Genomic DNA, 26,189 nt, shown 5'->3' with positions numbered 1-26,189 from the left:
GGTACACATTTGAGTCAGTTCTGATGAGGTAGATGAACATAGAACCTATTATACAGAGTGAACTGAGTGAGAAAGAGAAATAAGATATTCTAGTGCACATATATGGAACCTAGAAAATGGTACTGAAGAATTTATTTACAGGGCAGCAATGGAGAAGCAGACATAGAGAACAGACTTATGGACATGGGGAGAGGGGAGGAGCAAGTGAGATGTATAGACAGAGTAACATGGAAACTCACATTACCATATGTAAAATAGGCAGCCAACGAGAATTTCCTGTATGTCTCAGGAAACTCAGGGGCTCTGTGTCAACCTAGAGGGGTGGGATGGGGAGGGAGATGGGAGGGAGGTTCAAAAGGGAGGGGATGTATGTATACCTATGGCTGACTCATGTGGAGGTTTGACAGAAAACAACAAAGTTCTGTAAAGGAATTATCCTCCAATAAAAAAAACTTAAAAAATAATGACCCACTCGATGACAACATCTCATGGTATGGACCCCCCACCCTTCCTTCCCATTCCTACCCCCAAAGCCATCTCTGCCCCAACAAATGACAAGACAGGCCATAATAACTAATTATATTTTAAAATAAAGCAATAGTTTCAGTAAACATTTTATTTATGTATTTTGAGGGACTGAAGAGTAAGCACTTTGGCCTCATCAAAAAGTAAAAACCACCACTCCCCACTTCCCTCCCACCCCTGACTCGGTCCTCCTGCCAGAAGTCTGACTTCTCTCAGGCAGAGCATCTGTGCACACAGACGCAGGCACCCCTGGCTCACCCCGGCCCCGGCCCAAGCACCGCTTCCACGCAGGCAACGCCAATGCGCTGCGGCCAAGGCAGTGGGCACAACACACAGCATAGGGGTCTTGATTACAGAGCTCACGGCACAGGAGAACTGGCAAAAACGTCTTATTGTGAGGTGACTCTTCCCAAGCCCGTGAGTAGAGCCAGATGCAGGCAAGGCAGGGGAGGTGAGCTTGGGCTGGTTGAAAGGAGTCCCTTTATATTCAGGAAGTCTGAGAAAGGATTGTCGCTGGAAGAGGGATGAGGAGAGGGTTTGGGGCTGCAAACACTGTGGCCACCAGAGGTGGACACGCTTACCTAACCCAGCAGACCCAAGGGCCATTCAAGGGCCATTCAATGACTACCTCTCCTTTCCTTTCATCTCTCGGGAGACCTTTGCAGTTCTTGGGGGGAATGATCCAGGTGAGTTTGCAGTGAAGGAGACAGACAGTGGGCTGGGCTCACCCTTCCTCTGGAGAACATCTCCCTAGAGATGGGCTGAAGCAGGAAGTTGAGGCAGCAGCCAGGACTGACTCCAGGCTTCTCTCTGCCTCCCCAGCTCCCAGAACCTGCAGGGGGAAGGCAGGGCCCCCACCTGTGTGCTGGAAAGTGCATCTCCCCCACGGAGACGGCACACTCTGGAGTGGGTTCCAGGAGGCAGAGGCTCTGTCCTTTAAGACAGAGATGTTCCTCCCAGTTCCCCCAGAAGCTGCTCGGGTGAAGGCCATGGGGCTGGCAGGCAGAGCTGGGCTGGCTGAAGAGGTGGGGGGTGGTCCGATCCCCTGAGGCGTTCCTCCACCGTCTCTCAGAAACGCTCCTCCCCGACAGTGGTGGGGGCTTTGCTGCTCTTGCTGTCCTCCTCCTCCTCCCCTTCCTGGGGTTTCTACAAGACAGACAAGGGGACGGCCCTTGGGGTGAGGAGGCAGGGACTCCAGCCTGCTGAGTATCTGCCTGCCCATGCGTCTGGAATCTGGGGGAAGACCAGAGCCCCAGGCACTCAGCATCCCCGACAGTGAACAAGGACGAGGACAGGGGCTCCGCTCACGCACAGAGCTCCCCACCCCCAACACACACACCATCACGACAGGAGCGAAGGAGGAGCGAAAAGGCCAGCCTTCCGGGACACCACAGCCTCCAGGGACCATCTCACTGTGAGTGCCACTGAGCTCCCGTCACCCTCCTCCCCTTCTGACAGCCTCACCCCAGCTGGATGGGCCCCCGCATGCCTGTGGAAGGGCCAGGTCTGCACCCCCCTCAGGAGTGCTGACTGCCCCCGGTCAGGGCAGCCCCCAGGTGAGGAATATGGTTACCACGTGTGTGGAACAGATGCACAGAGAACTGTTATAAAGACAGTATGCAGTATGGCTCAAAGTATGTACATTTAATATAGTTTCCCCACAGAAAAAGAGACTTTATATGTGAATATCTTTTCCCCACAGAAAAAGAGACTTTATATGTGAATATCTTTTCCCCATAGAAAAAGAGACTTTACATGTGAATATCTTTTCCCCACAGAAAAAGAGACTCTGGGTCAGTTTGTCATCAGATTTCTTGGGGACGATGGCACAGAATTAAAAGGCATTCAGGGTCACACTTGTTAGCTGGGTGGGATTTAAATATGCCCTGGAGATTATGCTCTGAGGTTCCTAGGTGCTGACTGCCACCTTGGGTGTTTGTCTGCTTTTTAGAAACACTTTGCTTCTTCTCACAGGGGCTCATCTCGTTCCCAACAAGGCCTCGAGCACAGGCCGAGCCCCACACAGCTCTGACCATCGAGGCTGGCGGAGCACATGCAGGCCACATCAGCTGGACAAACGGCATTTCACCCGCCACGACCCCCAGGGCAGCCCGTGGCAGAGGCAACAGCGGGAGATCCAGCGTCCGGTTCTCCATGTTGCTAACTTGTTGGCACCAGCTCGGCCTCAGCCCTGAGAAGCCCTCACTCAGGAGCCAGCAGCCGACTTCAACCACTCACGCCACCTCCTGTCTTGACACACTCATGCACACACACTCGCCTCCTTCAGCGCCATCACCTTGAAGTCACAGTTAAATAGGGCCTAGTGTCTCTGGGGCTGAGAACTACCAACTGGAAGAAAAATGGAAACCCAAACACAGATTGTCATCATCAGCATCAGTCCTGACCCACTGGAAGTTCTGGCTCTTTCTGCCAATGACCCACCTCACTGATCAGAAAGAGCAGCTCTGGCCTGATGCACTCCCTGCCCTGTTGTCCCCTGCTGCTGAGACTGAAGTCCTGGGACGATCTGCAGGTCCCACTCACGCCCGCCACCTCGGTGGGGGAAATGACGGCTCCTTCACGACGCCCCTGACAGCCCTGACTTCCCTGGGCCCAGCCCCGCGGGACTCTGACCCCCGTCCCACCAGGCCCCCCAGGAGCGAGGGGGGTGCGGACAGCTGGGGAGTATCCAGGACAGCACCGTGAGCGCCTGCACCCGCTGGCCTCCTGGTCCGACCCGTGCTGCTTCCCACAGTCCTCACGGACAGACTGAGCGCTCACCGCCTACCGGGTAACAAACCAGGTCCCCAGGGACAAGGCTCTGCCTGTAAGACAGGGAAGTGTGGGCCGACCTAGGTAGTCACAGGAGGAAATGAAAATGTGTACATGGAGATGTGGGGTTTGAGGAGCAGTGGTGTAGAAACGTTGTCAGACTCTCCTAAGGAAACAAGCAGGGTAGAAAACCCAAGGCACAGTATACCCACAGGAAACACACAGGGAAATGACTAAAATGTTACTTACTAAGTTATCTCTGGTTGCTACAAATATCAGCCACCTATGACTTCAATTTCCCTAAATCTGAAAGGGAAACACAGATTATGAAGTAAACATAGCAAAATTTGTATCACTTCACACAATGGGTCACATTTCAAATGGACACATTTTTACTAGAATCCATCCTGTTATCACAGGCATCTTTTACCCAGGCTCACAATGGATGGCACAGGGACCAGACCATCTCCACAGGGGTGATGCCAGGGTTCACACAGGCTCCTGAGGAGACCGCTCCTGTCTCGGCCTTGCCCTGTGTCCCCACTGAACGACCTGTCGCAGGCGCCTCCCCCCACCTGCTCCCTGCTGCCGCCTGCCAACTCCAAAGCGTGAGATCAGAGGACAAACAAAGACCTAAAGATGAGCATCCCATCATCAAAAGGCCTAAATATACCAGTTTCAGATTCAATTTTTCTTATGGAAATTGGCAAAGATTTTTCAAGCAGGTAAATACGTCAGTTTTGACCTTACATACTCTGAGGGCAATGTAAACAAGTAGTATTGACAGTACCTTTCTAGAGGACAGCTGAGTAATACATATCAAAGTCTTAAAAGTGGGCATGACCACTGACCCGTTACTCAAGGAAATACTTTGCTGAAGAACATGCCCAAAGATTCAGCTTCTGGGACATCGATCACAGTATTGTTTAAAAGCAAAATATTCCTGGACAAGAAAACTATTAAATCGTGTTTATCCATGTGCAGTTATTAGGACATTGTGCAGTCATTAAAGGTATGCTGCAAGTTGGGGGGGAAAGTGTATCGTAAGAAACAACCTGATAAAACACTGGCAACAAGTAAAAGAGAAAAAAGCACATCGAACAAGATTCCATTTCTGTTTAAAAATACAGCCATGTACACTATTATATGTGGACACAGACACATATAAGAAATGCAAAAATAACAGTACCTCATCTCTAACTGATGCTATTACAGGTGACCATTAAATTTTTACACTTTTCTGTATTTTTTTTTTTTTTTTTAATTTTTTTTTTTGGGGCGCCCGCCGCCGCCGCCATGCTGTCCGGCCAGCGCGCGCACAGCGGGCGGGGGCGGGGCCCTTTTCTGTATTTTTTAAAGTTATTTTACAAAGAAACATGTATTACCTCTGCAATAAGCTTTAGGTCTTTTTTTCTGTTTTTAAAGGAATATATCCTACTATGCTCCTTCTTAGAGCTGAAAATTCCTTCCATCCTGACTCAGACTTGAAACCTAGCAGTTTGATTAAAATACTCCACAGCCCATTAGAGCAACTGGGAAGCACTTTTCTGTCCTAGATCAAACTCCTGGTCCTCTCCCCTTTCATCACCAATGCCTGCTTCCCGACTTGACCTATTAGAGCCCTGCTGGCAACCCACCGGTCTCTCCGTCCCCTGGCACTGCCTGAGGGGACATGCCAGGAGCGCCACGGCCTGGAGACCACCACCGCCATGACGGGGTGGTGGAGCCAGCCCCCAGCCTTCCTCCCCAGTCACCCATCCGAGGATGAGAGGAGAGGAGCCGGGGCCTCGGGACTTGTCTCAGGACCCCGGGGTGGGTGTTGCTCGGCAGACTGACACAGGGACCAGCTCTGGGGACCAGAGCAGGGAGGCCAGGAGCAGGGGAGGAAGTGGGAGAAAAACCCGGAGAGGGCAGCAGGAAAGCGGGGCTGAGCCCCACGGAGGAAGCCCTTCGTCTCCACGTGTGTGACGCTGAGCTGCTCTCACAGCCACCGGTCCCCGGGCGCTCCCCCGCCTCCCCCCAAGGCCACAGCCTCAGCAAAGTCTGTGTCCACATCTCAGCCCGGCAGCTCCCACATACTCACATTTTTCAGGAGCCTCTGCCTCCGGAGATCTGCCTTAATGAATGCTAAGATCAAGGGATGACAAAGGGCAAGTTATCAAGCAGAGCAATGGTCAAGCTCATCCACAAGAGGGAGCCCTGAACTCTCCTAAGGGTCACGAGTATCCCACCTCCCTCAGACCTTCCAGGGATCTGGAGGTTCCATCAGCCACCTTGGCAGAGCCTGGGGGACCACTGCTGTGCCAGACAGGAAGAAGCCAGTGATGACGCTGGCCTCCATGCACAGACCCCTGATATTTGCAGGGAGCTTGCACACAGTGCTCCAATCCTCACAGCAATCTCCAACCTATAGACTAGGAAAGTGGGGCTCCCAGAGGTCGGTCCACTTGGCCAAGGTCAAAGAGCTATGGAGGTCAGTGTCACAGTGCGGGGTTCCAAAAGGGTCTGTTGGGGGTGGGGTGGGGGCGAAGCCCATGCTCATGCCTCCCAAAGATAGTTCCTCACGAGCCCTCCACTTTGCAGCTCTGCACCAGAGTCCCGGATCTGTGTCATCAATCAGGACGCTGAGGTCTGAATCTGCCAACAGCATAAACTCAGGCGCAGCCAGAGCATCACTTTGTCCTGAGGCCCCGACTCACCAGTGAGCACTGCTCCAAGGGTCAGAAAGACACACAGGAAGATGTTCCCAGGCATGGTTCCGTAGTTGTCCATGATCTGGCCCTGGGAGATGGTGAAGATGATCCCGAATACCTGCAGAGGCACGGAGAAGACTGGAACCAAGGGTCCAGGCAACCAGCCCACAGGGGAGCTGAGCTGCCCGTATGCAGCCCCTGCACCCGCCGAGCCCGGGAGGGAACAAGGACCCACGGCTTCAAGGCCACCACCCAGTGAGAGGCCTACCTGGGCAGACACGTTGAGGAGGCCAGACGACACAACTTCGGATTCCGGGTATGTCAGCTCCACGGCAAACTCAAATCCCAGAGTGAGATAGCCAGTTATGGAGAAGCTGACGAGCAGATCACAGAAACAAGGTAATGGAGGACTCCAGAGCAAGGAGGATAGGAGCCCATCTCCTCCGTACAATGACCTTGCCTGCTTTCTTTCTTCCCATCAAGACATTCCAGGCCCTTGAAAATCAGGCAGGCCAAGGAAACAGGGGCCCTTGTGGGCCAGAAAGAAGCTGAGGCTCTTTTCTCAGGGGCCCTTTGGGGAGCCCTGCTCCTTCTGCATCCGACCATCAGTTAGACCGGGTCAGCATTTACAGGAGGGGTTGGTCCGCCTGGAGTGTTCAGCCCTCAGCTGAGACCTGCTGTGTGATGGGTACACAGCCCTGGGCTGGCAGGGGAAGTCCTGGATATTGACCAGCCTCTCCATGGCTCTCTGGGACTCAAGAGGAGGGCCTCGGAGTCTTGAGTGTCCTCCAGAGAGGCGCCAGCTAAGGACCCAATCTCTATCTCTCTATCTCTGTCTCTCTCACACACACACACACACACTCATGTATGGCCCACAGGAAAATAATTAGGAGGTGACAATGAGCAGAGAGCCCTGTGGACAGGTTCTTTCTCATATAACAGGTCTAGAAAATAACAGACGGCCAGTTCTGTGATCTGACATCTGCACCACACCTTCTGTGGCTTTCACATCTGTAATCACTCTCATTACTTCTAACAACTGCATACATATGGCAGGCCACTCTTATCATCTGGGTCTCAGAGCAGTTATGTGACATGCCTGTGGTTTTAGATAGTCCCCGGCATAAATGACATTAGGATCCACCCTTTCTGATTCCCAGACCTGTGTGCTTTCTGTGACCCCTTGTTGTCCCAGGCAGAGCTCATATAGACATTTCCTAGCCTCCTAGAGATTTGTGAAGGACACGGTCCACCTCATCAGCGTGGATGGGCTTGGAAGCCCCAGGGAGCCTTCTGAAATCTGACAAGTGAACATGACCTCTGGCCACCATTTCCATATTTCTGGAGGTCAGTGAGAGGCAGCAGAGGGATTCCTATTGCTTCCTAGGAGGCCAGAGCTCTAGGAGCCATGCGGTGGTGCTTTCCAGTTAAAGCAGGTGAGAGGTGAAACTTACCCAATTATCCCAGCAGTGATGTATACTATCCACAGGTGTCCCAGGTTCAAGGTCCCTGTGTACCCTGCCATGCCCACCAGAGTCATGATGTAGAGTACCAGGGTGGTCCCCCTACAAAGAAAAGCGAAGGTTCTAAGTGACGGCCCACAGACTTCACCAGGATCTTTCCTTCCTCCCTCCCACCCACCCTCCCTTCCATCCTTCAGGCACCTACTATATGTCAGGTCCTCTGCTGTGTGCTGGGACATCTACTCACATGAACACTGTGTCCATGTGGTTAGTGGAAATAAGACCCATGCTCACACAAATAGTTCTTGTGCTCAGAGCTACCAAGGATCAGACCAGGACAGTATAAAGCGTCTTGAGGCATGTGTGTTCTGCTCTAGACCCCTCTCAACTAGATCACTCTGCACCTGGACTTGACACATCCTACCAACATAAAAGAAGGGCACAGCTCTTGTCTCCTTCTCCTCCACCCAAAAAAAAAAAAAGAAAATGGGACACACATCAGCTGTGGTCAGGAGGCGGTGGCACGCAGGCAACCCCAGAAGCCCGTTCTGCTTGTCTGCATCGCCCCCCGCCCCCCGGACAATGCCGGGCAGGGACCTGACTGAGAGTCTGTCGTCTCCGGGTCCTTCCTATTGCCACACGTGCAGCCCAGCTCTCCCCGCTGAATCTGAACTGCTCCACTCCTGACAGTGCAGTGGAGAGAACATTCTCCAGCCCTGAACGAGCCCTTGACTCCAAAGCCTGAGGGAGAAAGCTGCGCCCACTCCCGGCGCGTGTCCCCCCGCTGGCCCCTCAGAAGGCCCAGCAGGGCTGGTTTCTCTTCCAGGCTCACCCTGCTCGTGCCCCTGCACGCACCTCGCCCCCCAGGTGGCCCACCCAGGACTGCTGTGGCCCTGACTCCTGCACTGGGACCGCCACCCTCTCCCCCTCCTCCTGACTGAGGTCAGGGGCTCGGCACCTCCACGAGCATCAGGACTCAGACCATGAAAGCTCAGAGCCTTCCCTCATCTCTGCTGAAGCCAGAAACACAGTGGGGCCGGCAGGTGCATACTGTGCTTGTGTCAAACTGATACTGCAGTGATTGGAGGCCAGGAATTCTGTTGAGCCCTTTACATGCAGTTAGTATTTCATTCAACTATTACAAAAGGTGTGCAAGAAAAGTCTGTACAGCTATCCTGAATGTGACCAAAGAGGAAACGTGAGGCTCAGGTTACATGTCCAAAGTTACCCACACAGTAAATGCATAGCTAAGGTATGAACTCAGAGCTGGGATGGGAAATCTGTGCTCTTTCTACTCTCCCACACAGGAATACTAACACCCTGTTGGTCTTTGGAAAAGAGTAACAGCCTCTGCAGGACACCCCTCCCTCCTGGGTCTTCAAAGCATCTGTTGAGGTCAGAGGGCCTCCATCTCTTCTCCCTCTGCTCCCCAGATACAGGCCCTCCCGCTGCAGAACCCAGCCACATGGGCACCCATCTCCCTTGCTGACCCCATAAGCTCACCTTTTGCCATATTTCTTTACACACAGCTTCTTCTTAAACCACTAGCCTGTCTGCAAAACTATCTGTAGCCTCAGCCAGACATAAATGGACCTGACCATCCAATTTCCATCTCCAAACCAAAGGAGACACACCTGGGAGCCTCAGGGAGAAGGAACAGGCACCAAAATGCCCAGATGACAGAGCTCCCCCACCCTTTCTCTGCCCAAGTAGTGGAGCGGAAAGAATGTCCATGCTGACTGCAGGATGCAGACATCAAATGACACTACAACCAGCGTCAGCTAGACTCTGCAGTGTCCTCCCAGCCCTTTCACTGTATTTTCACTCTCTTTTCTTGTTCATCTGAATCATCTGGCTGCCCACATCCTGGCCCAGCAAACATTCCAATCCCTCCTTTCTGTTGCCACAGATCAAGCCCAGAAAAGAGATGCTGCTGTTCCCCGGTTCAAGGGAGGCCAGTCCTCACTGCCTGAAACCAGCAACCAGCATATGGCAGAAACGAGGCTGCAGCCCAGCTCCACCAGCAGGAATTAGGTCTAGCCGGGCTCCTCCTTGTGTCTGGCCAGGCAGCCACATCCCCAGGGAGGGCCTCAATTGGCCTTTGATGAGGGCAGCCAGAGGGAGCCCTGGTCTGACCAGAGCCTCACAGAAGCGGGTTTGTGTGCAGAGAACAGGTCTGCCGCTGTCTGTCGCCTCCAGACACTGGGAACTTTGGAGGCCTTGACAAAGCAGCCCAGAATATACTGCCCTGCCCAACGCAGGACAGCCCAGGCAGCTGCCCCACTGAGCCGCATTAACTGAACACCCAGCAGATGCGGAGCACAGGACACACAAAAGTTGAGCCTCTGTTTTCAGAGAACTTTCTCCAAGGCTGGCTACTGAATCAAGGCATCCGGGTTGATTTCTAAATGCAGACTCCCCTCCTGAATTGACATCCATGAGGTGTGGAACCCAGGGATCTGTGTTTTTAGTAAGCATCCTGGTTTAGCCTTCAATCTACTAAAATCTTAGTGGCTCTTAGAAATGCACTGGGCAATCAGGACTAACCCATATCACAGTATTTACCAATGATGTGGTAGCAATTGCAAGGTAATACACTGAAAATTGTTGGATGCACAGAGCACCTTGGTGAACCCCATGGGGTCCATGAGGGAGCCATGGAAACCTGGCAACGGAACCACCTTCTCATCCCCACTCTTTGGCGTTTCCACACACGTCCAACTGCTGATCCTTTCCCATGTTTCTTTTCTCCTTCCTCTGCTTCTTCCGTGATCTGCTTGGGGTGGAACTCAGACAGGCCTGATGTCCTCTGTCTCTAATCTTCCTATGGTCCCCAGAGTGCAGGCACTGCTTCCTTCATTTTATAAATGAGGAAACTGAGCCTCCAAGAAGGTACCTTTGAACTTTCTCCTTGACCACTCAGACCCCAGCTGCTGCAATCACATCCTTGGAGCCATGTTCCTAATGAACATGTCATTTCAAAACATGGTCTTCAATTCAGTCTAAGAGGAAGAGTCACTTACTTGTAGGTTTTGCTCCTATCCAGCCAGATGCTTGAGATCACAGTCCCAAGCATTCCTGCAATGGCAATGGTCAGGCCGATTCTTCCAACTATCACACCTTCCCCCTGGAAAAACCACAGCCCCAAGGATCACTCAAGGATGGAACAAGACATCTGATGGGGAGCAGTCACCAGCAGGCAAAGGGGTAAAGGCAAGTAACTGGGGTACCATTAGAGCTAGTTCTCAGAAAGTATTAGAATGAGATGACCTATAAGAAGCTGCCAGTGGGGACAGAATCCTAGAATAATTGCTCCTCCCAACATAATATAACCCTGGATATGTCTGGATCATACTGAATCCTGGGGGAAAATAAATTCTATCCTAGAACCACTTTTAGATAGATTTTTTAAAATATAATCTTTATAGGAAATCTTTGTCATTATTCCCATCTCTAAGATGGAATAACTGTATATATACCCAAAGATTTCATAGATTTTTTTTCCCAGCTATCAGTACTAAAGGGATAGAAAGATAATAATTATACATATTTAAAGTGTTTTTAGAAGCCAGACACCATGCTGGGGATTTTTATATCATCATCTCATTTAATTCTCCTAATTCTCCACCATAAGGTTAGGAATCAATATCCCCCATTTTACAGGTGAAGACATTGAGGCACAGTGAGATCAGCCCACTAGCCCAAGGTCATGAGGCCTTGATTAAGTGCAGAGGTAGGATTTGAACACAGATCTGTCAACCTCCAACATGAACACTCATGCACAGTGGCCCACTCTCCCACAAGCATGAGACCCTTGATTTTTAAAAAAGAGGCCTGGGCCTTGGATTCCTGATTCTAAATACTCAGAGTCCCATTCCCAGCCCTTCCTGGTTCTGGAAACATTCACAGCATGCTTTCCCTTGAGCCACTAAGCATTTAAAATTAAACCTTGTCCACACTTCACAACTTAAACATTTTATCTGCGAGTCTATGTGTGTATGTGTTTGCCTACTATGTTGCCTGGCACCATGTTATGTACTTTACATATATATATCTTAGTATTTACTTTCTAAGCCTCAACTAATCTTTCAATAAGTAATTAGGCTTCTTTTGAGAAAAGAAAATGAGAGCTAAGAGATGGTAAACCAGCTTATCACACATCTGATTTCTATTGGTGGTGGGGCTGAGACCCAGAGCTGCCTCCCTTCAAATCCTGGAGCACACACCATAGCATGCTGCCGCCCCAGCTCCTGCCCAGACTAGAAATCACCTTCTCTCAGGACCCAGCAGGTTTGGGGAACACCCTTACCATGTAGTGGAAGATCACCATGCGATTCAGCAGGGTGCACAAGGCATAAAAAGCACCAGCATTCAGACCTGAAGGAGGCAGGGAGAAACACAGCATTAGGGTCGTTCTCCTGCTGGGGCCACTGCTGACTTCTGCCCCCAGAGGTGAGAGGTCAGAAACGCTCACCTCCTTGCAGTGGGAGTGGTGCCCTCAGAGAAGAAGAAGTGCTTGAAAACAACCAAAAGTAATCACTTTACTCTCTTCTTAACCACACAGCATTGCCTTCTCATCCCTTTAGCTCTGTCCTGGAGACACAGGCTCCAGAAAGTACCTATCACTCTCAGTCAGAACTGTCTACATCCCTCTTAAGGGTTGGCCTGACCTAAGGGTTCAGTGAAACTACTGGACACCTTCTACCTCCTCTTGATGACCTATGCCCTCTCCAGAATGCTCCAGACCTCTGACCCCTGACAACACTCCCTCTGCAAATAGATTGTCACCTCTTTCCAACACCCCTCTGTCAACTCTCTTCTCACATTTCATATCACCCAAAATCTTATATTTGAAATCAGAAAGGACCCTAAAGAACATCTAGTTGACTCTCCTGATTCATTGATTCATCCAGCAAGTAAATGGAGCACCTAGAATATATTGTAGTAATCGGTGTCATTAGAGAATGAAGCCATTTGTCCAAAACCATATAGTGACTTTGTAACCAAGATGAGACTAAAACTGATCCAAAGAAAAGGGCCTCCTACCCTCCCTTCATAATAATGATTATGATGATGGTGAGGCTCACACAACTACCACTGGCACACTTGGCATTGGGTCCACTTAGAAGGATGTAAGACAGGACACGGTGCCCAGGCAGGGCAGCCTCAGGAATTAATGGTGATGGCTGATGATGACGGTGGTGGTGGTGATGATGGTGGTGGTGGTGGTGGTGGTGGTGATGGTGATGGTGGTGGTGGTGATGCTGTTGATGGTGGTGGTGGTGATGGTGGTGGTGGTGGTGGTGATGGTGGTGGTGGTGATGGTGGTGATGGTGGTGGTGATGGTGGTGATGGTGGTGGTGATGGTGGTGGTGGTGATGCTGTTGATGGTGGTGGTGGTGATGGTGGTGGTGGTGATGATGGTGGTGATGGCGGTGGTGGTGATGGTGGTGGTGGTGGTGGTGGTGGTGATGGTGGTGGTGGTGATGGTGGTGGTGGTGGTGATGATGGTGGTGGTGGTGGTGATGGTGATGGTGGTGGTGGTGGTGATGGTGATGGTGGTGGTGGTGATGCTGTTGGTGGTGGTGGTGGTGGTGATGCTGTTGGTGGTGGTGGTGGTGATGGTGGTGATGGTGGTGGTGATGGTGATGCTGGTGATGGTGGTGATGGTGGTGGTGGTGGTGATGGTCATGGTGGTGGTGGTGGTGGTTGTGGTGGTGGTGATGGTGATGGTGGTGGTGATGGTGATGGTGGTGATGGTGGTGGTGACGGTGGCGGTGATGGTGATGATCGTGATAGTGGTGGTGGTGGTGGCAGTGATGCTGGTGATGCTGGTGGTGAGGGTAGAGGCACGTCCTTATATACTAGACTTTTCTAAACAACTTACAATCCTAATAACCCTAGAAAGTAGGTCATGTGAAGTGAAGTCGCTCAGTCGTGTCTGACTCTTTGCAATCCCATGGACTATAGCCTACCAGGCTCCTCCATCCATGGGATTTTCCAGGCAAGAGTGCTGGAGTGGGTTGCCATTTCCTTCTCCAGGGAATCTTCTTGACCCAGAGATTCAACCCAGGTCTCCCGCATCGTGGGTAGATGCTTTACCATCTGAGCCACCAGGGAAGTTCATATTCTCTTCCAAATTTATAGATGTGAAAGCTACACTCAGATTTGAAAAACAATTACACAGATGTCAGTCTGGAAGACTCAACATGGGTCTTTTTAATTTCAGCTAATTTTGAGGCTCACACGACTGCCACTGGCATACCTGGCATTAGGTCCTTTTAGAAGGACATAAGACAGGACACGGTGCCCAGGCATGGCAGCCTCAGGCACCCCCTTCACTGGAGCCAGTCCACAGGACCCCAGGCCACAGAACCACTCAGAAGCCATTCTCTTTTGCCCCCAAGCTGATGGCTCAGTGCAGGGAAATGTGGGCATGCCCCCCACCCTGCCTTAACCCCTCCCAGGAGCCATGATAGTTTGTAACTCATGCAGAGGCACGGTTGCCAGGATCTCCATAAAGGACAGGCCAGTGGAAAGAGTCACTGTGCTCAGAGAAGGACAATGAAGGGCTTCCAAACAGGGGTGAGAAGATGGCCCAGGAAGGGGAACAAGCTGGTAGAGGAGCAGGACGTGGAGCTGATCTTCTACCAAAACATTAGAAACACACCTGCAATGGACCAAATCACACAGAACAGCTACTGAACACTGACAGAAGCCCTCAGACTTCCATAAAGACGAGAAAACCTCCACAAAGGAGAAGTCAGTGTGGGGCCTCTGCCCCAGAAGGGAGCTGTGAAGTAGGGAAGGTTCCCGAACCTGGGGAAGCCTCCTCACCAACACGGGGATAAGACTGGATGGAGGAAGAGCTTCTGAGCCCAGGAGGAGGGCACAGCAACTGGTTTGTCAGAGGCAGAAAGGAGAATGACCCGCACAGAAGGTAAGCACCATCTCACGGCCCCTCCCAGCCTCAGATACTCCTCCATTGGTCCGGGCAGGGAATGGATGATGAAGCTCAGGCTTCAGGGGTCAGACCTGGGGAGAGGACCAGGGTTGGCTGCGTGAAAATAGCCTGAATAGGTGACTGCAGCAACGGAGGGTATACTTAGAAGATGCTTGGGCCTGCCAGAGAGGCAAGGTGCTATTATTGGGGGCACATGAGGAGAGGGGCAGGACCACCGTAAGAGCTTCTTTCCCTGTGAGCATGCCCAGGAAACAGAACACCACTTACCGGAGGTCCAAGGACAGCATTAGTCACCACTGTCCTGGTGGGCTCCAGGGGCAGGCACAGATTGCCACTAGGAGACCCATGAGTAGGCACCAGGCCCTGTGCCCACTGTCCTGGGGGCACGCAAGGCCTGCTGTAACTGCACACCCCATATCACTGGGATAACAGCCAGCACACATTGAGGAAGAGGCACTAGGCATCTAAACCAAAAGCAGCCCCTAGATTCCAGAAAAGAGGGCAGAGGAGAAGAACTTGAGCTCATCTCCTCTTGCAAAAATGCCACACTTGGAAAAAGAATGAAGGCACAGACTGAGATGTTACAAGAGATGTTCAACAAAAAGCTAGGAAATACAAAGAACAGAGATGAACAATACAGTAACTGCTATAAAAAAAAATACACTAGGAGGAATCAATAGCAGAATAACTGAGGCAGAAGAGCAAATAAATGAGGTGGGAGACAGAATGATGGAAATCACTGCTGTGGGACAGAATAAAGAAAAAAGAATGAAAAGAAATGAGGACAGTCTCAGAGACTTCTGGGACAATGTTAAACATACAAATACTTGTATTATAGGGGTCCAAAAGAAGAGAGGGCCTGAGAAAATATTTGAAGAGATTATAGTCAAAAAGTTTCCTAATATGAGAAAGTAAACTCTAACTCAAGCCCAAGGGGCAGAGAGAGTCCCATACAAGATAACCCCAAGGAGAACATGCAGAGACACGTATTAATCAAACTGACAAAAATTAAAGACAAAGAAAAACTACTAAAAGCAACCAGGGAGAAGCAACAAATAACATACAAGGGAACTCCCATAAGGTTGTCATTGTTCAGTCGCTAAGTCGTATCCAACTCTTTGCCGCCCCATGGACTACAGCATGCCAGGCTCCCCTGTCCTACACTATGTCCCGGAGTTTGCTCAAACTCATGTTCATTGAGTTGGTGATGCCATCCAACCATCTCATCCTCTGTCGCCCCTTCACCCCTGCCCTCAAATCTTTCCCAGAAGGTTATCAGCTGATTTTTCAGCAGAAACTTTGCTGGCTAGAAGGGAATGGCATGATGTAATTGAAGTAATGAAAAGGAATAACCTACAACCGAAAATACTCTACCTAGACAGGTCACTCAGATTTGATGGAGAAATCAAGCTTTACAGATAAGCAAAAGCTAAAAGAATTCAGCACCACCAGTGTTATAACAAATTCTAAAAGAATTCTCTAGGCAGGGGAAAAAAATAAGGCAACTAGAATCAAGAAAATTGCAAATGGGGAAGCTCACTAGGAAAGACAAAAGACAAACACAAAGGTAGGAAATAATCCACACACACATATGATATCAAAACCAGCAATCGCGAGGAGAGCACAAATGCAGGATATTGGAAATGCACTTGAAATCAGAAGCTCAGCAACTTAAAACAGTCTTGTATATGTATAGACTGCTATATGAAAAGATAGGAAAACCACAAACCAAAAATCTGCGATAGATACACAGCAACAAAAACAGCAACCCAAACACATCATTATAGATAGACATCCAATCACAAGAGAAGAGAATAAAAGAGGAAGGGAAGAAAACAGACTTTCAAAAACAAATCCTAAACAATTAACAAAATGGCAATAAGAACATTCACATTGATAATTACCTTAAATGTAAATAGATCAAATGCTCCAACCAAAAGACATAGACTGACTGAATGGATACAAAACAAGACCCATATATATGCTGTCTATAAGAAACCCACTTCAGATCTAGGGACACACACAGACTGAAAGGGACGGAATGGAAAAAAAAAATATTCCATGCAAATGGAAATCAAGAGAAAGCTAGAGCAATACTCATATCAGACAAATAGACTTTAAAATAAAGAATATTACAAGATACAAAGAAGGACACTACATAATGATCAAGGAATATATAAAAATTTTATATATATTATATATACACACTCAACATAGAAGCACCCAAATATATAAGGCAAATGCTAACAGCCATACAAGGAGAAAACAACAGTAACACAATAATAGTAGGGACTTTTAAGCTGGTTCTTTGAAAAGATAAGCAATATTGATAAACCTTAAGCTAGATTCATCACGAAAAAAGGGAAAGAACACAAAATCATACATTAGAAACAAAAGAGAAGTTAAAACTGACATCACATAAGTACAAAGTTTCACAAGGAGACTACTATAAAAAACTATATGCCAATAAATAGATAACCTTGAAGAAATGGACAAATTCTTAGAAAGACACAACCTTCTAAAACTGAACCAGGAAGAAGTAGAAAATATGAACAGACCAATTGCGAGTACTGAAAAAAAAAAAACAGTGACTTAAAAACTCCCAACAGGGACTTCCCTGGTGGTCCAGTGGTTAAGAATCTGCCTTCCAATGTAAGAGGGATGTGGGTTCGATCCCTGGTCAGAGAACTAAACTGACTTGACAGGGGAAGGAATGGTTTCCTAGGTAAACTTAAAGGAATAGGGAAGACTCTGGGGCACACATGACTCTTCTGCTTAACCCTAAATGATGACTTTACATATACATTTGGGATCTGGAAACAGTAGTTCAGTTCAGTTCAGTCGCTCAGTCATGTCCGACTCTTTGCTACCCCATGCCACAGCACGCCAGGCCTCCCTGTCCATCACCAACTCCTGGAGTCCACCCAAACCCATATCCATCGAGTTGATGATGCCATCCAACCATCTCATCCTCTGTCGTCCCCTTCTCCTCCTGCCCCCAATCTTTCCCAGCATCAGGGTCTTTTCCAATGAGTACAGCAAGATGCACAGAAACGTCAGGTCTCTGGTCTCACATGCCCTGTTCTAGTGCACCTCGGACACACGTGCGCCTTACCATAGGTGATGACGAGACACACGTGCGTCTTACCGTAGGTGATGACTAGCAGCACAAAGTTGAGGTTTTTGAATAGTTGGATGATGGAACTTAAGTAGGAAGCATCAGTAGACGCCAAGGCATAGCTCAGGCACTGGGCCCTGCTGGGGGGATGTTTAGGCTTCTCTTTGAACACTGAAAGGAAAAAAACAGAGAAATCATTGCAAATCCCTTGGTCCTATTCCTGCAGAGCTGACACATGGATAAGAGCTGACTCCCATATCTGAGAAGGGGCTCAGACTCCAAAAAGAAATATTAATTCTTTGATTAAATCCTCTAGAGTCTCCTCTCTTGAAGCTGCATCTCACTGTCTGTGGCTGAGGGGCTGGTCCTTTGACTACTTTTTCTTAATGACCTTTGGACAGCTGCGATCATTGGACTTTCCAGGCAGTGCTCAAGAATAAAGAAGTCCTGCAATAAATGGCAAATACCAAATGGCAGAGCACTGAAAAATCCCAAAGTAACCAGTGGACAGAAAGGAAGTGAGAACTGAGGCTCTGGGATTACTGAGCCCAGATGAGGACTCAGCCCCAGAGCTCCTCCCAGGAAAGGGCTGGGCTGCCCATGCTGAGCACAGAGCCTGGCACATGCTGCCAATAAAAACTCCCTGAGTAAGGGAAAGGAGCTGCTCCTATTGGAGAGACCTCGAGTCCATCCCTAATTTCTCAGAGCGGGAATCAGACATCTGCCTCCTGAGAAACCAGAGGACTAACACATGCTCCTGCAGGACGGGGCCTCTGATAGGAAGGACCGGGGAGGGACAGTGGGAAAACCATCCTCTTTATGTTCTGAGTTCAGTACAGCTGGTACAATCCACTTCACTGCACTGACTGCTGTTCAGTTCTCTGGGGGCCACATCAGTTTAACCAGCGGTCTGCCTAAATGGGTCCCCCAGCTGAGGCACCATCTTCACCCCCAGCCTCCATAAGAACACTTGGGAAAGGTCAGGAGACTGTCTCCATTTAGAGGAAGGTCTGGAAATGAGGTTTAATCTCTTGAAGATCAAATGATCCCCCCGCTCAGACAACCCTCCAGCCCAGACTATAGGGCCGTACTTCTTCCTTCTCTGGAAATAGTCTTGAACAACTTACCACCTTTGGGAACCTCTCATCCATTAACTGGCCAGTTCACCTCCCTTTCTATTACGTGTATGTGCTGTGCTTAGTCGTGTCTGACTCTTTGCAGTCCCCTGGACTACAGCTCGCCAGGCTTCTCTGTCCATGGGGATTCTCTAGGCAAAAGTACTGGAGTGGGTAGCCTCTCCCTTCTCCAGGGGATCTTCCTGACCCAGGAATCGAACCAGGGTTTCCTGTATTACAGGCAGATTCTTGACCAGCTGAGCTAATAATTTGGTCCCAAGTTTTCTATTAGGGGAAAGAAATCAAGGAAAGAGGTGTTTTGTTTTGTTTTTTAGTATCTGTAATGGCAGGGTTTGCTCAGGGACTTGCCAACTGAAAACCACAATTCAGATAAGATTTTTCAGTTCTTTTCAGTCAACCACTATGTGTGATTAATAGTAAAATGTCACGCTGTAGAAATGTCCTACCTTCAGATCTCAACTGCAATGAAGACCAGGCCGTCATTTGCTATAAACAAGGATTTACAACTGGGTAATTTACAGTTTGAAACTTCAATTCTGGCTGAGATTGTTCTCAGCCACAGTTTCACAGCTTCCCACCTTTCCAGGAACAACAAGGAACTCCATCCAAGAGATCCCGTGAGCTTTGAAAAGCCACAGGCAGCCCCTCCTCAGCTTGGACCCGGGGAGGGAATGACAGTGAGAACAGATGGATGAGGTGTGTGATCATAAAACTGTTTGACTCTGGAGGTGAGGCCAGCGGGAAGGAAGGAAAACTTTAACATATGTGGTGGAATTTTCAGATATTAAGAGACAGCTGGTTAATCTTTAAAGACAAATGATTCACTGAAAATGAACACTTCTCCCGCACTCTTTCTGAATTTATCACAGCCTGTGTGGTATCACTCATGATAAAAGAGGATATAAATCATATTAACCAAATATCTCAATGTTTAGACATATATTCATATAAAATTAATAGTAGTTATTAGAGGTTGCTGGTTGGGATTAGCTGGTACAATGGTGACCCCTTTTCTTTATGCTTTTTTTTGTATTTTCTAGATTTTTCCATAATAAGCCTATCTTATATACCTTTTTTAAAAGTATTTTTAGAATGTGGTCCCCAGGTATTTTCAGGTGAATGTATGAGAGGACTAGTGTTTGCAGGTCAATCCTGTTTTATTCCAGAACTTTAGAGTATGGAGTTAAACAATTTAGGCTTGAATCCAATCTCTGCCACTTAATATCTAATCTTGAATACTATCACTCTCCTCAAGTATCAGTTTCCTCTTAGTTAGGTGAACTGTACCCCCTCTACAGGGCACTTGAAGAGTCAATGAGATCAGGCACACTCAGCACAGGGCCTGTGACATCTTAAATGCTCATCAAGGGAATCGGCAGGCTGCCCATTAATTCTAATGAGGTCGCGCTAGGAAACTTGACGCTAAACCTTACTGAGCAGCTAACAAAGTACACAGGATCAGCTAGCACTGTATGAGCAGTAACTACTCAGGCTATAAGGCTGGAAGACCATCAGAAGCCCAGCCTCCAATTTCTGCAGATACATTTTATAGAGTACACGGTACCTAGAATGGTGTTCTAGGGTCATGTTCATAAGGTCCTCACCCAAGTCAGCAGGACCTCCCTCCGTCCCCACCGACCCCTTAAATCTGCTAATGACCTTACCGATGAGGACAAGGATGAAAAGCAGAGTGGCCACACCTGCTGTTATGTAGAACATGATGCTGATGTGGTAAGCAAGCTCATCAGGGTTGTCGATGTTGGGTACCGAGACAGCAGGGACCAAGAACCCAAGGGCATTTCCAAGCTATGGAAGACAGAGAGAACCAATTGTAGTATAAGTGTCCAAGAGGTGACATACACACTTAACACACTCCTAATCAGAATCATAATCCCCAACTTCCGTTCTTTCTTAGAACACAAACAGGGATTGTTTTCCTTCTTAAGACACCGTAGATATCTTTCTTTTGCTTCACAATTCAAGTCATGTACATTTATGACAGCCTTCAGTATCAATCCTATTAAAAAAATTATAGTTGGGGTTCTCAATGCAAGCTGGCTCTTCTCTGGCTGCAAACTACTGAACAATTGTTCCTATACGCCCATCTCTAAGGTAGAATGAAATCATGTGATTTGCAGCAACACTGATGTACCTAGAGATTCTCATACTGAGTGAAATAAGTCAGACAGAGAAAAACAAATATCATTATGATATCTCTTAAATGTGGAATGCTCAAAATCCTTCAAGCTAGGCTCAGCAGTACAAGAACCAAGAACTTCCAGATGTACAAGTTGAGTTTCCAAGAGGCAGAGGATTCAGAGATCAAATTGCCAACATTCACTGGATCATGCAGAAAACATGGGAGTTTCAGAAAAAACATCTTCTTTTGCTTCATTGACTACATGAAAACCTTGACTGTATGGATCACAACAAACTGTGAGAAATTCTTAAAGAGATAGGAGTACCAGACCACTTTACCTGTCTCCTGAGAATTCTGTATCTGGGTCGAGAATCTAACAGATCGCTACATAGGACAACTGACTGGCTCAAAATTGGGAAAGGAGTATGACAAAGCAGTATCCCTGCTTATTTAACTTCTGTTCAGAGTTGCTGTTGTTTAGTCGCTAAGTCTTGTCCAACTCTTTGCGACCCCTTGGACTGTAGCCTGCCAGTCTCTTCTCTCCATGGGATTCTCCAGGCAAGAATACTGGAGTGGGTTGCCATTTCCTTCTCCAGGGGATCTTCACAACCCAGGGATTGAATCCATGTCTGCTACATTGCAGGCAGATTCTTTACTACTGAGTCACTTGGAAACCCATATGCAGAGTTCATCATGTGAAATGCTGAGTTGGATGAATCACAAGCTGGAATCAAGATTGCTGGGAGAAATAGCAACAACCTCATATCTATGCAGATAATACCATTCTAATGGCAGAAAGTGAAGAGGAACTACTAAAGAGCTCTTTATGAGGGTGAAAGAGGAGAGTGAAAAAGTTGGCTTAAAGCTCAACATTCAGAAAACTAAGATCACTTCATGGCAAATAGATTGGGAAACAGTGGAAACAGTGTCAGACTTTATTTTTTTGGGCTCCAAAATCACTGCAGATGGTGAATGCAGCCATGAAATTAAAAAACGCTTACTCCTTGGAAGGAAAGTTATGACCAACTTAGATAGAATATTAAAAAGCAGAGACATTACTTTGTCAACAAAGGTCTGTCTAGTCAAGGCTATGGTTTTTCCAGGAGTCATATATGGATGTGAGAGTTGGACTATAAAGAAAGGTGAGCACAGAAGAACTGATGTTTTTGAACTGTAGTGTTGGAGAAGACTCTTGAGAGTCTCTTGGACTGCAAGGAGATCCAACCAGTCCATCCTAAAGGAAATCAGTCCTGGGTGTTCATTGGAAGGACTGATGTTGAAGCTGAAACTCCAATACTTTGGCCCCCTGATGAGAAGAGCTGACTCATTTGAAAAGACCCTGATGCTGGGAAAGATTGAGGGCAGGAGGAGAAGGGGACGACAGAGGATGAGATGATTGGATGGCATCACCGACTCAATGGACATGAGTTTGAGTGAACTCTGGGAGTTGTTGATGGACAGGGAGGCCTGGTGTGTTGCAGTCCATGGGGTCGCAAAGAGTCAGACACAACTGAGTGACTGAAGTGAACTGAACTCATAACACTTACTATATAAAACTCTACTCAATACTCTATAATGGCCCATTTTGGAAAATAGTTTAAAAAGGGTAGATATATGTATATCGATAATGGATTCACTTTGCTGTACACCTGGGGCTAACACAACATTGCAAATCAACTATACTCCTATAAAAATTTTTTTTAAGTACCATTAGGTAAAACATAAATTTGGTCTGCTCTGCTGTGTTAGGTTTGCAGAAAGGAATGGGGTGTTGGCAAACACAGGATAGGGAGAGGGGAGGGCAAGGGTGAGCAAAACCTCCATTAAGTTTTCTATCATTTTGAACGTGGCTTTTTCCTGGTTGGGCATGTGTTTGGTTGTTGACTTTGAAAAACTCCCATAAGAAAGCTATTTTAGCCACTTTCTAGTTTACTTCATGTATCTGTGGGAGGGACAAGGGTGTGGAGCTTCCTGGTCCACAATCTACTATGGGACAGGCTGGGTGGGAAGGTGGAGGGAGAAGGAAACTGGAGACGGAGACTTGATTCCACAGAATCGTCAGGCCCTCAAGACTGCCTGCCAAGGCAACACGGCCAGGACAGAAGTCAGGCCAGGCTCCCAGAGCCTCCTCCCATGCAGTGCACTGAGCTAAAGATTAGAAGCTTCTGCTGTGGTTTCACCTCGCAGGCGTGCAGGGCCTCTACCACCCTGCCTTGCACTCCCCAAGGTTCCAGGATATTTTCAGAATCTCAAGTGAATCAGAATTATAAGCGCCGCCCCAAGCCCACCCTCCCGTGTCAATCTGGAGAGTGACTGAGATCCCAGCTCCTCCACCTGGGAACCGGCCCATCCTACCGCAGCACAGACACCCCAGCCCTGACAGGAACCCGGCTCCAGGCAGGAGGGCGCCTTCCCAGGGCACCTTGCTCCTCTCTCCTGGTGATCACACGTCTGATCACAAACCTCGCCTGGGAAGCCAGGTGGAAACACAGCCGCCTGGCCTCTTCCCTAGAGGATCTGATTAGCAAGTCCAGGTGAGGGCCCAGGCATCTGCAGCTTGTCCTGGAGCCAGAGGTGAGGTAAATGGGCACCATTTGAGGGAGCACTGGTCTAGTTTCCTTCCCGGAGTGGCCAGCCTCTGAGCTCACCCACCCATCTTTGTTGAGGGCTTTGCATGAGGGAGAAACCAGAACTGGCATTCAGTTCCTCTTTACCTGCCCTAGAAGTCTCAACCTAGAAGTCTTATATGACCCACAATTTCAAAACATGTAAAATAACAATAATTATAATAAGTTTTTTAGTTTTATCAGCATACCAAAAAAGAGTTTGTAAGCCAGACTCAAAAAACAAAATTACTTGATATTGGTTATATGCAGTACCTAGAACATGCAAATTCATAGAAAGTAGAAGAGCTTACTAGAGGCAGGAGGAGGGGGAAAGGTCAGGTTGTTGTTTAACCGGTACAGAGTTGTTGGGGATGAAGAAAAAAAGTTTTGGGTACATATATTGGTAATTCTTATACAACCTTTTGAAACTAATGCCATTGAATTGTACATGTGTGACTGGGTAAAATATGTCTACTTCAACACAATTTTAAAAATCGGGTTCATAACATGCCCAACTTTCTGGCCCATAAACTCACGGAGATGTAAAAAATTTAAGATTCTCCTTTCAGAATGAAGGAAAAACAAAGGCTTCATATACGAGCTTTCCAGGACTTTCCGTGGTTTCCAGGCCTTGGAAATCAGAGCAACAGTTATATCCCATCCTCTTGCCCTCGACTGTAACCCCCAGGGAAGATGTTTGGCACCAGGCTCTGCTCCCGCTGTCCTGGCCTCAGCTGTGTGTAAAGAAGGTGAGAGCAACACCAGGGCCCCACTCTGCTTTCCACGGGGTATGGGAGATGCTGCGCTTGAGGAAAGCTGGTTGGATGGTTGCCAGACAGTAAGACACAGAATAGGCTGACGCCCAGGGGCTACTCCCCAAGAAAGAACAGCAGTGCAGAATTCACAGGTTCAAGCTGGTGAAGTAAGTTGAGGAATGAGATCATAAAGACGGCGACAGCAGGCTTTCTGCCTGCGGAGGAGATACCGGGGGTGACAGGAAAGGCCCATCCTTCTGTCTCCCCACTTTTCTCACACAGTCACTCAATCACACTTAGTCAGACTCAGCCACACTTCACCCAGGGTCGCAAGCACTGTTGCAGTCGGAAAACACAGCTTTCACACAATGAGGCAGTTCGGTACAATGAACACTCAGTCCCCAGTGAACACCCACTCCTCCACCCACCTGATTGCCGAGGACAGCTATGGAGCAGGCAGTTGACACCTCATCATCTCCGAACCAGACGGAAGCAATGGGGGAGGGCATACCCAGGATGAAGACCTGGGCCACGGAGCAGATGACCTGGCCCAGCACAGTGACTGGAAAGAGATGTGGCTGCAGGCTGCCCACCTTCACCCAGGCCCCCAGGCAGTTGAGAGAGGAGCCAGCGAGGGCGATGGTCCGCAGGCCGAACTTCTCCAAGAGCCAGGCCACCGGCAGGAGCAGAGGGATGTAGACCAGCATGTAGCACATGGACAGCCAGTCGATGGCAAAGGAACTGACCCCGTAGAAGTTCATGAAGATGTTATTGATGGCGGCGTAGTGGATCCACTGGAAGGCGTTGCACATGGAGTAGCAGCTGAACACCAGGACCACCACCCACCGGCGCTTGCTCACCTTGATCATGAACTCTCTGTCCAAGACTCTGAATAGGGTGTAGCCGCGGGCTTCTGCCTCGAGTGGGCGCATCTGAGAAGGGGTGCCATCATGCTCCTGTTGGTTGGGATCTTCATCTGCCATGACTCCAACCTCTACCGGAACCTTGAGCACGTGCTAGACTCCAGCAGTCTTTAGAGACAGTGCTGTGACCAGTTCTCTGAAGCCCTCAGGCCACTTGCCCCGCCTGTCCTAGAGTCACAGAATAAAGGGAGGCCTGAGCCTACCAAAGAGCCTAGAGTGGGGCTCCCTGTGCTCACCTCCCAGTTCTGCTCCCACTTGGCCTTTATGTCCTCTGTCCCTGACTACTATCCCCTAGGCTGGTGGAAAATGCCTCAAGCCAGTCCTGGAAACCTCCCAAGACTTTCTGGCCATCAAAAACAGTTCAGCCCATCCAAAACAGTTATCTCCTTGCACAAGAACTTTGCAGGACTCTGATAGCTCTGGGGCGGGCTTTGGGGCCTGGCTCCACCTCACTCTCCCACCCTAATTCCCAACCCTTTTTGCTAGACTTTCAGTATAAAGAGAAATCTGTAGATTTCCCAGGCTGGTTGTGCTCTTGGGATAAAGGTGAGTTACGGAAAACTTGTCTCCTAGTTGCTTTTCCCCCAGACCTGGTCTTTTGTTAGGGAACTCAGATTTGCAGCTAATTGGCAGGGTTCTTCTTTCCTTTGGATTCCTGGGTGGCCTCCTATGCGCGGGGACCTAAGTGGGAGGGGAGAGGGGGAGTTCTGAGATGCTGAAGACCCAGTGAAAGTTGAGTGAACTGCCTAGCACAGCACATACTGTTAAGTGGTCTCCACAGCCAGGTAGCCCTAGACTGCCCCCTGCTGGTCTGCAGCCCATCCCAGAAGGTAAACCCTCAAGTCAAGTCCTCAAACACTAATTTATTTCAGCCCTGAGAGATTAGAGGCCAGATCTTCCCTGGTTTCAAACACCAGCCCAGCTGCTCCTAGCTGTGTTCTGTAAATTAAGATTCTCCACAACTCTGTGTCTCCGTTTTTTTGAAAATCTGTGATGGCATTGTGAAGGACGATGAGATAATGGTACCTTCCTCACAGTATTGTTTGGAGGCTTGAGTGGGTTAAGATTTGAAAGCACTTCGAAAATTCCTGGCA

At 48.7% G+C, this 26,189-nt stretch overlaps 1 protein-coding gene across 1 annotated transcript; it reads right to left on the bottom strand.

Moving 5' to 3' along the window:
- Window positions 1-718: 718 nt before the first annotated feature.
- LOC122443881 (feline leukemia virus subgroup C receptor-related protein 2-like) lies at window positions 719-25,155 on the bottom strand. Its single transcript, XM_043472605.1, has 10 exons — window positions 24,601-25,155; window positions 20,336-20,477; window positions 17,566-17,706; window positions 11,763-11,830; window positions 10,477-10,580; window positions 7,445-7,555; window positions 6,259-6,364; window positions 5,997-6,108; window positions 5,381-5,424; window positions 719-1,671 (listed from the first exon to the last, which is right to left on the bottom strand). The coding sequence occupies exons 1-10, from the start codon at window positions 25,153-25,155 to the stop codon at window positions 1,594-1,596; spliced, it is 1,461 nt and encodes a 486-aa protein (XP_043328540.1). The 3' UTR covers window positions 719-1,593.
- Between the last annotated feature and the right edge of the window lie 1,034 nt (window positions 25,156-26,189).

The sequence above is a fragment of the Cervus canadensis genome, chromosome 6 (genome assembly GCF_019320065.1).
Source record: "Cervus canadensis isolate Bull #8, Minnesota chromosome 6, ASM1932006v1, whole genome shotgun sequence".
Taxonomy (NCBI): Eukaryota; Metazoa; Chordata; class Mammalia; order Artiodactyla; family Cervidae; genus Cervus; species Cervus canadensis.
Note: the sequence above shows the minus strand (reverse complement) of the source record. Positions and strands in the feature narration are given on the sequence as shown.